The sequence below is a fragment of the Anomalospiza imberbis genome, chromosome 9 (genome assembly GCF_031753505.1).
Source record: "Anomalospiza imberbis isolate Cuckoo-Finch-1a 21T00152 chromosome 9, ASM3175350v1, whole genome shotgun sequence".
Taxonomy (NCBI): domain Eukaryota; kingdom Metazoa; phylum Chordata; class Aves; order Passeriformes; family Viduidae; genus Anomalospiza; species Anomalospiza imberbis.
In genome coordinates, this window is record NC_089689.1 from 10,213,481 (window position 1) to 10,228,963 (window position 15,483).

Consider the following 15,483-nt stretch of genomic DNA (forward strand, 5'->3'; position numbering starts at 1 on the left):
ACAGTGCCACTGCAAAAACAGTCATGGTATTTCTAACTTAAAACATATTACTTTGCCTTTATCATCAAATGTTGTGAAGGAAGAAACTATGCATGAAATGTTATTCCAGATTGAACACTGTAATCTAGTGGTAGCCTGAAATTATTCTACAAGCTCCTACTCTACACATAGCCTCTTCAGAAGCTAAGTGAATCTTAAAACAAGTGGGAAAAAAATGTATGAAATTGTTAGTCAGGACTCGTTCCACTATCTCCCAAGGTTAGAACAACTGCCATCCACAGCATTACTCACAGCTTCATGGTCATATTGGTTCCTGTTGCCTGATGCTCACTATAGGCTTGGTACACCCACTGTGAAAATGGTCAGACACATGACAGTGAACAATCAGGCTTATGACGTAATCATAGGATAAAACGAGTCAAATGGGATTTTAATTTGGGGTAGAGGGAGGCGAAAGGAAGGGAGAAATAAGGTAAAAAAATTAAAATCTGTGAGATGCTTGTTTTAATACTTTGCCTTTGTGCTCGGAATTAACGCTAAAGTATAGAACACTGTGCAGCAGAAAGATTGCATACAGGAAAGATTATCACTATTTCAAATATTTCAAGATGTATAAATAGGATCACAGCAGAAAGGGATGACTCCTCATTCAGTTTTCCTGTTTATTTACTCTGAGCAATTAGAGCAGATTTTAATCATTTTCCATATTGGCTGTTGATATCTTTGGCAATGCAATAAGCAAGATGACATTTTGGCATGTTTGCAAAAGTAGAACTGGCACAGGCACTCCAGCAACCAGTAGTGATGTCTTCTTTTGCACTTACTTATATTAGATTTTATATTCATGCATTCTCTTTTAAGAGCACTAAGCAGTTGAAACCCCTCTGATAGCAGTTACCACAAGACAGCTTTTTTAGATTTGGTTTGGTGACTCTGAACAGGTTTCATCAACACAAGTGCTGCACCCACAAAAAACTCCATTATAGCTAAATAATGGCCCTACAGTTTCTCTAAACACGTTTTCCTATAGGCTGAACTAATTTTGAGGTATTTTCTCAGTTATACAAGAAACAAATTAATTGGGATCTAGAACACAGCTATTTTTTTCTTCTTTGCTCTAATAATTTGAGGTTTTAAAGCTTACAAATTTCAGATGTTTGTTATTAAATATGCAGGAAGAATTAAAAAATCTATTGGCAATGTAAAAAATAGTTAAAATAATGTGAAGTGTCTAGTGTAACTTATTTCCAAAGTATGCATAAAAAAATAATTCAGGAAAATGTGCAAATATTAATTGTTGCAAACTGAGCATATAATCTTTCTCAATAGAGAACGTTTTCCAAGAGCACCTGTATATTAATTTGGTATTATTATTACTACTGCTGCAGAGGATCTGGGAATTTCAGTCCTTAGACTGCTAAAGCAAAGATCTCTCAACTTTCCTCCTCCCCTCCGTTCTGCTGAGTACTGCCCACAGCAGCTCCTAGTTTTGTAGATAGGTATGCACCATTTATGAGTGGTATGCATGACAATTTGGGAATCCCATCCCAGAGAGTGTGTGGGGAATAGTCAGCAACAATTTCTTCAAATGTTGTCCTCCATAACCTCTTCATTTACTCATTACTAATTAATATAGCTACCTGTCAGTAAAACTGTAAAGTACTCTAGCCTCAGAATCATGATGCTTGTCTCCCTGTGCACCTGAAGTGCTAGAAGCACACGCAGACACACAGCAATGGAAAAACCTCCTTGCAGATCAATTCACAGTCCACTTGAAACACAAAGAAATAACAGTCCAGCCGGAATATTATTTGAAATCTTACAATGTCATGCTTAGACTTTATCTAATTATTCTTTAGGGAAGAAGGGCAGACTTAGACATTAATCCAAACCATATATATTTTTTATCTACATATATCTATGTAGATATACATATATATACACATACATAATTGTATGTGTATCATACATATTGTATGATACAACAGTGTATCCAGAATCGCCTATTTGCTGCCAAAACGTGGGATTCCCACCCGCTGGCGCCGCGGGTCCCCGAAGACACAGTGCCCGTGCCGAGGGAGGCAGAGCCCCCCGCCAGCCTCCCCTCACCAACACGGCCGCACCCTCAGACCCGCACTTGGAAGCCAACCCATCCAGTTCTGTTTGAGTCATTAATCAGGCACCTACTGCTTCCTACCGTGACTAATGCTTCCCTTCACGCAGCCCGCTGTTACAGGGATCCCGTGAGCTCCCAAAATCAGCCAGGTACTTGTGGGCAAGACAGGAGATGGTCTCTAGGGCAAATCGCTACTCTTGCTGCTATTACAATGATTACGTGACCAGGCCCCAAACCATTTTAAGGCTTTGTCATTTTTTTACCCGAGTATTGTCAAAGTTATATACAGACCCGATTTAAAAAAGGAGGGACAAATACCCTGGAGGGGTGGGGGGGGATGCTCAGCCCGCCTCCTCGGCAGCGCTCCGCGCTCTAGCCACCGTGATCCCGGCCCGCCGGGCTTCCCTGCACGCAGGCGGCTCCTCAGCCCCCCTTACAGACGAGACACACGGGGCTGATCCCGACCTTCCCCGACGACACCGCAGCGGGCCCGCCCGGCCGCGCTGCGGAGAGCGGCGACGCCGGGACGGGTGGACCCGCGGCCGAGGGACACCGCCCTTTCCCAGCCTTTCCCAGCACCGCCGGCGCCCCCTGACCGCGGGAAACACGCCCCCCCTCCTCCTCCCGCTGCCGCCGGGGTAAGGCTGGGCTGGGCTGGGCTGGGCTGGGCCTGTCCGCGCTCCCGAGGCCGCCCCACCCTAGGCCGGACCCACCTCGAGCGACCCCGCCTGACGCGGCGCCGCAGCCCCCGTGGGGAGGGGGCGGCCCGGGCCCGCCCCGGCGCTGCCCCTCGGGCTCCCGCCCCGCCCGGGCGGGGAGGCGCTGGCGGCACATGCGCAGCCGCCCTCGCCCGTCCAGTGCGGCAGCCGCGGGTGGAGAGCCGCAGCGGCATCGCCGAGCGGCGCGGGCAGCGGGGCGCCGGCCGGGGAGCGCCGGGGCCGCCGGGCAGCGTTGGGGAGCCGGCTCTGCTCCCGGCCCGCAGAGGCCGCCGCTGGGGCGGTGCGGGGCCGTGCGGCGTTTTGGGGCCGGACCCCGGCGTTTTGACATCCCGGCGCCGGGAAGGGCCGCGTCCCGGCCTGCGGCGGCTGCGGGGGCCCTGCCGGCGGCTCCCGCCCCGGGCCGGGGGACTGGCGGCCGCCTGGGGCGCGCAGCCCTGGCCGCAGGGTCTCCCCAGGAAACGCGGGGCCGGGGCCGCCGGGGGCATTTTTTCGGAGGCGGAGGGACGGCGGCGTGAGTGAATTGAACAAAGAGCGAGGAGGAGGAGGAGGAAGAAGAGGACACTCGGACTCGGCTACATTCCTGTGCAGAGAAAGGCGGGAGGCGGTGTTAGCCCTTTACGGACAGCTGGGTCCGGCGCTGCTCTCAGCTGCTGTCGGCGTATTTACAGCCGGCTCTCCCGGCCGTGGGAGGAGGAGGAGGAGGGAGAAACAACCATGTAAGTTCCCAATTGCCGGGGGTCCTGTGAGAAGATGGGGGATGCCGCAGACGCCAAGGAGATGAGGAAGACTTTCATTGTTCCTGCCATCAAACCTTTTGACCATTATGATTTCTCCCGAGCGAAAATCGCCTGTAATCTGGCCTGGCTGGTGGCCAAAGCCTTTGGGACAGGTAGGTGGCGTCTCCTTCTTCCCTTTCTTTGATGCTGGTTCCTGCTTGGTTGCTTCGCTACTGAGGACGTGCGAGCCATTCCCTGAGGAGCTGAGAAGCGGGGGGAGATGTGTAGGAAATGCTTTTGGTCTGTTCCCTTATTCTTAAGATCTCTACCCCTTGTGAGGTTTTTTTGTTTTTCCTTAATTACGCTTAGTCTTTTTGGAGTAGTCCCGCTGTTTCCAACAGCAAGTAAATTTTGTGTATTGGCACTCATTATTTTGTATGAGTGAATCGATCTCTATAAATGGTATTTTATTTATTACTCTGGTCACACTTCTACAATGCGAAAGAACCCCAGCAATCCACGTTTGTCTGTCATCTTGAAATTTTTCCTGGTATTGCTTAGGAGCAGAATTGGGGGCTAGCACTGGAATTGGGTGCATGCTCTTAGTTCTGACATGTGTGACAGTAGCCTGTAGCCATTTGAGTGGTTAAGCAATGAGAAGGGTTTCAGGAAAAAGACCATTTAGTGCCAGGTTTTGGCCTGCACAGTACAGAAGGCTCTCCTTGTCTGTAAGTGTAAATGGAATCGATTTGTAATGCCTCCAAAAGGCATCAGTGCTCTGTCGTTGAAAACCTTGGACCTTGAGGAATACCAGACCTATTATTATGTGCATGAAATATTATTGGGCCTTGAGGAATACCAGACTTGCAGAGGTCTTCTGAGGGAAGCATTTTGAAAATTTACCAAGCTGGGGTGTTTTTGTTTGGGTTTTGTTTATTTGTTTTGGATTTTTTTAGGGTTTAAGCTCTGATTTTAGTTTTTATGGGGAGATGGGGTTGTTTGCTTGTTGTTTATGTTTTTTAGCTTTAGTACAGCTGTAGTATTGTAACAATTTAATTTTCTGTTTATCAAAAATAATGGGTTTTTTTGAAAGGTGAGGAAGATATCAACAATCATTACTTTTGCCCCTATTTTTTATAAAATAACAGGAAAAGGTTCCTCCTTATGGAGTGTTGCACCTTTTACATTTAGGGCCAGGGTGCTGTTATGTATTTAGCCAGGGTTAGCATGTATTTAGCATGTCTTTATGGGACATGCTTCTGGGAACTCATCATATTTGATGCAATGCTTACAAAAAGTCACTTTTAAAGTGCTTGAATCTAGTGAAATTTCAGTGAGTGCATCCCTTTAAAAAGAAAGAAAAGATCAAAATATTGTTTCCATATGAAGTTTTGTCTATAAGCTCTATTTACTTTGTGAAATTTGGACAAGTAATGTTTTGATACATGGCTTTATGCAGGTATGAGAGGTAAAATAGTTGAGAAAATTCTTGGAAGTACTTGATTCAACATTTTCAGAGATCATATTTTTAGGTACCTTGGTTCTATAGGTCTGCTAATGGGAATCGGAGTGTAGAATGCTTGTGCAATTATATAACCTAGCCTTCTAACCTGAAAACTTTTTTCTACTGGCGTTTGACAGATTCTCAACCTATGATTGAAATTTCTTGGTTTATACTGGTTGAGTTTCTCTTGGATGTGAAAAGCCACTTGCAGGGTACTTTTCTGCTACTTTTGTAGAAAGCGTGATTCAGAACAAATTCCTTTACCCTTTCTCTTCATGACTGGGATTGTTCTGAGATGCTCAAATGAAACATGATTAGAGGGAATAATTGCTCCATCTGCTCTCTAAACACTGCAGTAATGTAACAGTAGGAAGAGAGGTAAGCACACACATTTGTAGTGTTTCTGGTTCCAGTTCTTCCACTAGGATAATGTAACTAGAAACTTCAAAGAAAAGTTTGGCTGAAGTAGGGAAAGACAGTATACAGGACTTGCATGTCTGCAGTACAAATACTTCCTTTATACTTGGAGTGGAACAGAAGAACTGACCTTCACCTTTTCCAAGAAGGAAGGAAGTTTGGGTTTGTTAAATTATTTTAGTTCTTGGGAATAAATCACAGCCTCAGTCTTGTCTTCTAACTATTGCTATATACATTTGTACAGAGGAAATACAAAGGATGATAGGTGTGTTTATGTGTGCCACATTTTATTTCTCTCTTTATCCTTGAAGTATTGAAGTACCCTAAGCCTGCAGGGGAAGGTGAAGGGTTTTTTCCCTACCTTCTGTGAAACAAAGTAATGCAGTCCACTGTCATTAATGAAAAGTATAGGTTGCTACAATCATGTATCCATTAAAGAAATCAAAATCTTTATGTATCACAGGGGTACATCTTTCAGTGGGTGGATGGATTTCACGGTCTTAAAACCGTATTTCAGTACAATCAGAGATGTGGATACACCTTGACTGCGTATTGTGGATTTGCTCTTGCAAAAAGACTTTGAAATAGGTACTGTTCATTAACATTAGTAATGATTCCTCTTGTTTCATTGATACCTGGGTCCAAAAACTGAGAGAAAAATTTTCTATTGCTATTGTCCTTGATAAAACTGCAAGTGTAGAGTTTGGCTCACAACACAGGCAGGTCAAAAGAAGTTGTCCTATTAGTGAGGTGTCATAGGAGAGTAAGAATGTATTAACAGTCATGTTGAAGGCATCTTGTATGAAGGATTATTTAAGCAATACTAATTGAAGAAGGAATTCATACTGAAGTGTTGAGGGTGTGTAGGATTTTGTGCCTTGGTGTTTTGCTGCAAGACAATATATTGGTGTTAGGACATGTCAGATTAAATGTTTTGTAATAACCAAATTGTTTAAGTGACACAACTTGCAGTAACTGAAAGGGGGGAAATTAACAGGTGTGAAGTATAAAAGGGGGAATGTTTGATGTTAGAAATTAAATCTGCAAATACTTAATTTCAGCCTTGTCTCCCAATGCTGGCTGTTAAACATTTCTGTATAGAAAAATTTCTTCCCAAAGAACTGGATGAACTGTCTAGACACTATAACTTTCAAGTTAAAAGTATGATGGGACTTACTTCTTAGGAATAAGTTGAAAATGTCTTGATGCTGTACTCTTTTTATTTCTAAAGCAACAGAAGTGGGTCTCACTATTTTGAAATGTAAAGTTTTTTGCCTTCTCAGTCTGCTATAGTAGTAGAAAATGTGCCTGAAAAATTTGTTATCCATCCGCGCTCCTAAAGACAGGCTGAGCTAAATATACATCATTCCTGACAGATGTTTGTTTAGCCTGTTTTTTGAAAATCTCTAATTATAGACTTTCAACAGTATGTCTTCTAGTCAGTTTGGACCTTATTTATTTTTAGATGTTTGAACAGAATCTTGATGTCTTTTGCTACATTGTTAAGACCTTTTTTTTCTTTTTTGTAGGTCAGACTTTTTTTGCTGTCAGTGTTTATTAGGGATTGATTTGGGATTTTTTTGGGTGGTTTTTTTTTTTTTTTTTGGGGGGGGGGTTGGTGGTTTTTTGTTTGGTTTTTTGTATAATTTTTTTCCTGTGGTTGGTATACATGAACTCTGTACTTAAATCTAGATCTATTGGTCCAGCTAAACCATTATCAATACAAGGTAAATTTGAAAAATTATTTAATATTGCCAACCTATAATAATCTGATTTATTCACTAAAATATGATGTTTGCCATTTCTGCATCAGCCTAGAATTGTTGACTCATGCAGTCTGTGATTCACTGTAGCTCCATATCTTTCTCTGCAGAGCTGCTGCCTACTCAGTTGTTCCCATCTTATAATTGTACTGTTGTAGGTTCCTGCTTTGCAGCTATACTTACATAACTGCATCCTATTTTCAAGCCACTCCTTCCACTTGTCAAAAGTATCTTGAATTAGAATTTTGTCCTCCAAAGTGCTTTTAATCCTTTTGTAGGATTAAAATCCTTCTGTAGCTTGGAATCACTTCTCTACAACCTTGTCTAGTGTGAAGAAAGATGTGAGTTCTTGAACCTGGAAGTACATGTTTTTCCCATTTGGTAGGGGACATCTGAGTACTCTTGGAAGATGGTTTTTCAAACAGCTTTTCATCCAATTTTTAGTTATGAAGTTAAGAGTAACTCTGTGTCTGATTTTCAGAAAAATATGGGAACAGTTTTAACTCAAGTTAAATCTGTTTCTGCTTTACTATCCATACAACATATTATTCTGCTTCAGTAATACATTTAACTGCTTAGCATGAGATTTTTTTTTACAGGAATAAATGAAAAGTTAAATATAAGCTGCAAAAGCCTGAGCAATTGTCCTAAACATTTTTGTGTTTTCTGAAGTCAAAATAAAATAGTCCATATACCTTTTAACATTAAATTTAACATTAAACATATCCTTTGTAGGTGTTTGAAGCATTAGATTAAAATTGCATCATCTGCAACTAAATATTACCCAATAAACTTAAAAATAATTTCTCCTGATGATTAATGTTTTCAGAATTTGTATGTGGCTACTTACTGCTCTTTGCCCATGTTGCCAGGAGCACCATGAAGGGAGGAAATGAACACTGTGTATCTGACAGAAACAAGTTGTAGCTAAATACTCTCATCTGTTGTGTTGGATGTTGCAGGCCAGAACACATTTTAATATTTTTCTAGCAGAAGTGATTTCTTCACTTGTATTCAGTCTGGCAGTAGCAAAACGTTGTAGAAGGGTTTGGAGATGAAAAACAAATGTTTGAGATTCTAGTGAGATTTTTTTGGATATAGATTCCATCACTTCTCTAAAATAGTTGCTGACAAATTGATACTTCAGTCGGTCCTACGAAAATCAGTGGATTAGACAAATCATCGACTGAGATGTTTTTCTTGGAAGGTGGTTGTATCACTCCTTTCTGTAGAACACATTTGTAATGTAGTTTGACTGTAGATCACTTTTGTTGAAGTAAATACATAAAATTGTACATGAACTTCTGGGTCTGGTAGGTTTGGCAGAGTCCTCTGAAGTTGTAGACTGTGTGTGTACAAATGTAAAGGAAGGTGATCAGTCGGGACAGTTGCAGTTTTGGCAGTAGACAATGGACCTCCTCTGGGGTATGGAATCTGTTCTTTCAATGACTCCGTGCCTTTGAGCCTGTTTGCCTTTACATCTCTTAAGTGCTTGTCTGCAGAATGTAACAGATCTGGCAAAGGACTGTAGCCAAATGCTCACTGATTTCAGGTGCTGAGATTAAATATATTTCTTCTCCCTATGCCTGGTTTCTCTTTATATTTTATGACCACCATTGTAGTTAGTACTGCAGATAGAGTTTAAAATTTTCCCCTTCACCCTATGATTTAGGGTCATCTGTTGGGTTACTTGAGTGACCCCATGTTTAAAGGTGGCTTCTCATTCAAACTTGAAGAGTATTTTTATGCTGTTGATTGGGAATGTGTCACTTTTTCAATATGATGTTATGTAATTTCCATTCTACAGCTAGCACAACTGGATACCACTCCTGAAATTAGTAACTTTTAATACTTGCTCTGCTAAACTGAGAGTTCTGAATGATTGTTTTTGCTGATCATTCTGGAAAATGAGGATAGAAGTTAAAAACTCTCAAGACTTCATAAGAAAAGTAGAGTGAGTTCTACCTTCCCCTTCCTTTTTATTTTGTGCAATTGGACAATACATCATTACTGCATCAGGTGGTAATAATTTATTTCTGCTACAGAATTGAAATGTAATGTTTGAAATCTATTTGCCAAATGTAAGATTTGTATAGTTCTAGCTGTTTCCTACATTTTTTCTTTTATTCAGTTAAAAGCAGTCTTACACTAAGAGAACCTGTAAGCCAGACACCAAAAAAGATGTGTCCATTTACATCTATCTACTTATGGCTGGCAAAAAGTTTTCTTTGGCTTAATAAAGTCTAGTAATAAGTTCAAGATATGTTTATCTCTAATTTTCTGAAACAGCTTTTTCCATACTCCATAGGATATTTAAATCATAACTTGTCTATAATAGTCATCAAGGTGCTAGCTGGGTGAGATAGGATTATAATTATACTATTATCTTTACATTTCTCATAAATTGCCTCTCCCAAAAATAAGTTCTGAAGACGTTTATGTTAATGAAAATTGATCCCCTTATTGGCAGGGTTAATTCAAAGTCATTATTTTGTTTATGAAAACCTGAATCAATACACAGGTTTTAGTAAATTAGATGCTAATCTTCCCATTTTAATAAGAAATGCCAGTACCAGACACATTGTGTAGGTTTTGTGAGGAGCATTTCCTGTTGTGCTACTGAAGGCAGAATATTGGATGGGATAGACACTTAGTGTGACAATTAATAGAGCATTTCTGACATGATCTGCAGTGTTCAAAGACCAGCTGAAGTGTGGTTAGGCTATGAAAGTAGAGCCTGTGCATGTTTTTTCCTTAAGTGTTTTGGGGTTGGTTTGGTTTTGGGTTTTGAGGGGTTTTTTAGGGTTTTGTTTGGGTTGTTGTTTGTTTTAGTTTGGGGGCTTTGTTTGTTTGTTTTTTGTTTGTTTCCTTGTTTTAAAATGAGGAATTCCTTTTAAGTCAGAACAGCTGTTGAAGCAGTGAATAATGATGTAGTTTTAGCATCTGGAGGCAGGAGGGTACGATCTGTTTATTCATAAGATTTCTGTGATGCTAAATTCAATAATCTCTTGAGTTTATCTTAGCAAGGTGGACAAAGCTAAGAATGGTTATACTGAGGTTGAGTGCGCTATGAACTGAGTGTTGGCCTTTCAGATACTTGGTTCTAGACAGAGGTACACCTACAGCCTGCTAGCCAAGAACAATGGAAGTGGCAGACTGATTCAACAAACCAAAAAAAAATTATTTTGTAATCTCTACTATCTCATTTTGTTTTCTACTTCCTGATTAAAACACCATTCTTGATGGTGTCTCCAAAATAAAATTGACATGTCTCCCTCTTCTATTGAGTCCACTATAAAAAAATTCACCAGAAGTTAAATAATGTAATTCTGTCTTCTTTGACCTGTTTTCAATTCTTGGACTCTTGACTTCTGTGCAAGCTCTGCTGCCTTGTGCCCAGGTTGTAAATATGGCACCAGAATCCTCGTTGGCAAGTGGGAGTCTGAATGAGGTAACTTGACATGGTCACTTCCTGGCAAAAGCACACCTTTGCTGACCTGCAGAAAACCATCCAGTCCATTAACATTTGGCATATGTTCATCTATTGGTTTGCACTAGGAGGTGGTTAGAGGTATTAGAATTTTCATTAAATAATTCTGTATTATATCTCAGTCTTCTACAAATAATTTTTTCTTCTTAATGTCTTTGTGCATTGATGTCAGTAACCTGTATAGAGGAAGTTTTCTAGATTGAGGCTTAATGTGGCCTTGTGGCTCCCAAAAGTGATGGCATCATTTAATTAGAAAGCCCATAGCAAAATATTTCAACTTGTTATATTGTCCTCAAGAATTATAAAAAACCAAAACAAACAAACAACATGGAGATCTTGTTGACAAAGACTTCTAAGCTTTTGGACATTCTTAAGGCAAACATTCATAAATCTGAAATTGTTCACTGATATAAACTTGAAAAACTCAATAGTTGTGTAAAGGATTGTATTCATCTCTGTGGAAGTATAGAAACTTTACAAAAAAGGCAATTTGTTTTTAAAGAAAATGTAGACTTTTCACATTAATGCAAGCAGTTTTTTTCCAAAGAAGGAATTCATACTGTCTTCCAAGGAGTAATTCATACCTATCTGAGCAGAGGGGTTTTTTTATAAAGCAACTTCTGAAGGTAAATTCAGTAGACCATTCCTTTCCTTTAAAATTATCTGTTTAAATGGAAAATTAAGTTGCATTTCTGTCTCACGGTGGGGAGTGTTCTGGTTTTGTCTGGAATAGAGTGAATTTTCTTCCTGTTAGCCGGTGCAGTGCAGTGTTTTGGAGTCAGCGTGAGTGCACTGTTGATAACACTCTGGTGTTTCAGTGGTTGCTCACTGGTGCTTTCTCCAAGTCAAGGACTTCTCCGTGCCTCGTGCCAGCGAGGAGGTGCAGGAGGGGCTGTGAGGGAGGTGGCCACAGCTGAGCTGAGCTGGCCACAGGGACACTGCAAACCATGGCTGCTGTGCTCAGCACGAACTGGGGGAGTTGGCTGGGAGGGGCTGATCGCTGCTTGGGAACGGGCTGTCTCTCTTTTTCTCTTTCATTGTTATTATTGTTATAATATTTTACTTTATTTCAGTTATTAAACTGTTTTTATCTCAGCCTGCAGGACCTACCTTTTTCCAGCTCTCCTCCCTATGCTCCCATCCCAGCAGGGAGAGTGAGGTAGAGAGCAAGCAGCTGGGACACTTAGTTGGGGCTGGGGTTAAACCACAACAGGGAGCAACAATTATCCTGTGTTTGCTTTAAAGCTTTGAATGAGCTCTTAAATTTTTAAAATTTGTCTTTCTTCTCTAGAAAGAGCATCTGCAGGACTTTTTATTCCTTGATCATTTATAAAAAATTATCCGAATATATGTTGATTACTTTTTTGAAGTTTGCCTGATGGTTAAATTTGAGTTACAGTTTTGGGCTAATGTGGTATTATTTCTTTTCTGTTCTTTTCTCTGTGCCTTGAACTTGCCCATTAGCTTCATTTATTCTCTTCATAGTACAATATTTACAAATTTCAAAATGTCAAAATTATTTCCAAAGCTGTGGTCCTACTCACAATTCTAGAAAAAAATAGGGTGGTCATCTAGTTCAGCTTCCTTCTCCAGGAAGGGCCAGCCTCAAAGTTAGAAGAGGTTTCTCAGTGCCTTGTTTTGAAAGTCCCTGTGGATGGCAGTTTCACAGCTGGGTCTCCAGACAGCCTGCACCTCTACTCTGGTGGTCTCTCTCGATAAATTTCCCTTGCATCGGCCTGTGAGCAGTGCCTGTTTCCAGGCCCGTGTTTCCAAGGCCTGCCGGAGCTGGCAGAGTGCAGGCAGATCCTGCACCCAGTAGCCCGCTCTCACCTGCACTGCCCGTGTTCAGCTCGCTGCACTGTGTCCCCGGTACACCCCCGTGACACGAGTACCAGGGATTTCGAGGGCAGATGGTGCTTTATGGCACTATGTGCAACAAGGTATTTCTTTAAAATGGGTCATTGCCTCAGAGGTTAATGTCGAATGATTCCTCTTTGTCAGCTGGGCAAGGAAGGACTGGTCAAATGCACACAAGGAAGATTAGTGTAAAGATTCTTCTGTGCCTAGCAGAGCGTGTTTAACAGTCTCTAGTCCTGACAGACCAGATCCTCGTCAGCTTTTGACCCTGCTGATTGTTCTGGTAATCTGCTGAGAACTGCATGGAGCCTTGAATTCCCTGCCGCGGGACTCCAGAGCCAGCACATGCCAATTCGAAAAGGATTTCTACTCTGAGACAGAGTTTTCTCTGTCTGTTACCTATCTGCTGTGGGGGTTTTTGTTTTCTTTTTACACTCTATTGTGAGAACACAGCTTCAGTCTTCTAACAGAGCTATTCTGATATCAAACAGTTTAATAGATGTTATGAGGTGGGGGAAAGTGCCATGTTTCTGCCTGTGCACAGGGAAGTCTGACAGGAATTTTTTTTAAGAATTCTGATCTTGTTGCACTGGAGATTTCTTGTTTATATGCTTTCACATTTTTATACATTTAGAATATGCCTGTAGCCACAGCTTCTCTTCCTAGCCCTTCGTTTCCTTGTTCTATTTTTCAAATAAATTTATTTTTCTGTTTTTATTTTTATGACTACCAACAAGTTTCTTCTCCAAATTTATTTTTGTGTACACCAGTGTAGTAAAAGAAATGGCATGCATGTCATTTTGTATTTTTCCATACTTTCAGAAGCAGAACTAAGCTTTATAAATAATTCTATTTGCCTTTGCTAGTCATCATGTTGATTTTTTTTAACTGTATTGAGTTTTTAATTACTAAATCCCAGCAGTGGATGTCATTCTTTCATGATAAATGTATTTATTGCATCTTGGTACATTAGGATGTGCTTCAGTGATACAGAAGATGAGAATTAACAAGCACTGGGTTTGTTATTTACTGACTTGAGATTTCTCTTTTGGCTCAAATTTTCAGGCTTGAAATCGGTCTTTGTCTTCAGTGAATCTGAACCACAGAGTGTGTGACTTCTGTTTGAGTGTAGCTAAGTATTCCTGCTTCTAGAGGGTTTGGGGTTTTTTTTTCCATATAGGAATGAGACTTTTCTAAGTCTTCTAAGAAATTACAAATGGCTTTATCTGTTCCTGCCTGCTTCCCCCCATCCCCATTGAAATTCTCATCTGCTTCAAAACAGGGGTGTATGGATTTGGCTGTGGGTTTTTATTTGGTTGGTTGGTTTGGGTTTTTGTTGTGGGTTTTTTTTTTTTTGTCTTTTTCAAAATTAAATCTGCTGCCTGTGCATTGTGAGATATTTACAAAAATTTTTTTTCTAATCCTCTTTAGTTTGAAGAAATAGCATAACAATGCTTTAATAGTTGGCATTTGGAATTGTAGAAGATAAAGTCCTGATGAGAATTGAGCTCCTGATACTGGAGGTGGATCATTAGGGACTTCAGAAATAACAAGCTTAATATTTAAATAGACAGTGTGTGGACAAACAGGGAAAAGAAAGAAGGTCAGGTAGAATTAAGGTAGATGGAAACAATACATGGGGAATTCGGATAGATGAAAACAGTACCAGGTATCTAGCAGCTCTGAGATCCTCAATTAGAAATGCTTTGTGTTGGACTGGATGACTCTGCATCCTATAGTCAGTAGGTGAAGTTGGGAAGTGGAAAAGAAGATGGAAATATCTCCTGACGCTGGTAGATATTTTTGCTAGTAGTTTTATTATCATCTTGTAAAAAAGTAGGGCTGGGGCATTAGATTTGTGTTTTAAAGGGCAGAATAGTTGTGCTGATGGTATATTTTGATCTGTATTCTCAAGCAGAGCTGTCAGTTTTCTTGCCAAATTTAGGCACATGGTTTAAGCAAATGACAGACTTTATCTCTTTCCCTTGATACTCTGAATTGGCAAAAGTAGCAGCAATATCTTACCCTTTCCTACCATCCTTCTAGCATTTAAAGCATGTGTTAATATTTCTTTCACTTTTTGCACTCTACAAAACATATCTTCCCTCACAGCTAGAAGGCAGCTGGCACCTTCCAAAGCCCATAATGGAAGTACATGAACTGCAATAGAATATGTATGAGGAAGAAGATAATCTGTCATTATCTTGTGATGGCATGTTCTGTTTTTTCTCTCTCTTCTCCTGCTCCACCCTTACTGGGCTTTTTACTCCAGACTGATTCAAACCTTGTCTGTTGAGCCATTTATCCAGCTGAAGGCAAAGGGAATAGAAACTTAGTTTCATCACTGCTTTCCTACACACTTATTTTTTCTACTAGCAATTAAATAGGGGTTTTGCATTTGGACTCAGGAAAAGAATCACATGCTCTTTATCCCATAAATGTTGTTGGCTTAACTAATTTTGCAACAATAGAGAATGAAATTCTTCCAGGAGGAAAATTAAGCATCTTGCAGTGTGTATGCCTGAAAATCTGAAAGTTATTTTCCACTTGACTCATGGTTTAATTTAATTTGATCTAATACTATATTTAATTAATTTATAGTTGTTACATTTGTAGTAGATAATTATAGTCTGTCTGTATTGTGTTATGTACAGTATTTGAAAAAATTGTTGGATTCTCTTGGAATGCTAATTTTGGAGTTAAAATCTCAGCATAGATTTGACAAAATCTTGCGTAGCTTTCTGTGGGTGCTAAGCCAGCTCACTGAAAAAGGAAAATCACAATTTTAAGGGAAGTCAGTAACACAAGGCCAATAAGAACTCAGTATTTTGTCAGAAAGAAAGTGATAATATTTTTTATTCTTTCTCCAGTCTTCTAATTTCAGTCAAAAGCCCATATATT

General features: G+C 40.5%; 1 protein-coding gene across 4 annotated transcripts in view; it reads left to right on the top strand.

Moving 5' to 3' along the window:
* Positions 1 to 2,958: 2,958 nt before the first annotated feature.
* The window catches only part of CAMSAP2 (calmodulin regulated spectrin associated protein family member 2), an 81,552-nt gene continuing 69,027 nt past the window's right edge, over positions 2,959 to 15,483 (top strand). For 2 of the 4 annotated variants that reach the window (XM_068199626.1, XM_068199627.1), the window contains exon 1: positions 2,960 to 3,724. In XM_068199626.1, the coding sequence (XP_068055727.1) occupies positions 3,586 to 3,724 (139 nt within the window). In that variant the 5' untranslated portion in view covers positions 2,960 to 3,585. Of the gene's footprint in view, positions 3,725 to 15,483 lie in introns of all 4 variants that reach the window. The other 2 variants (XM_068199625.1, XM_068199628.1) reach the window with 2 other exon arrangements.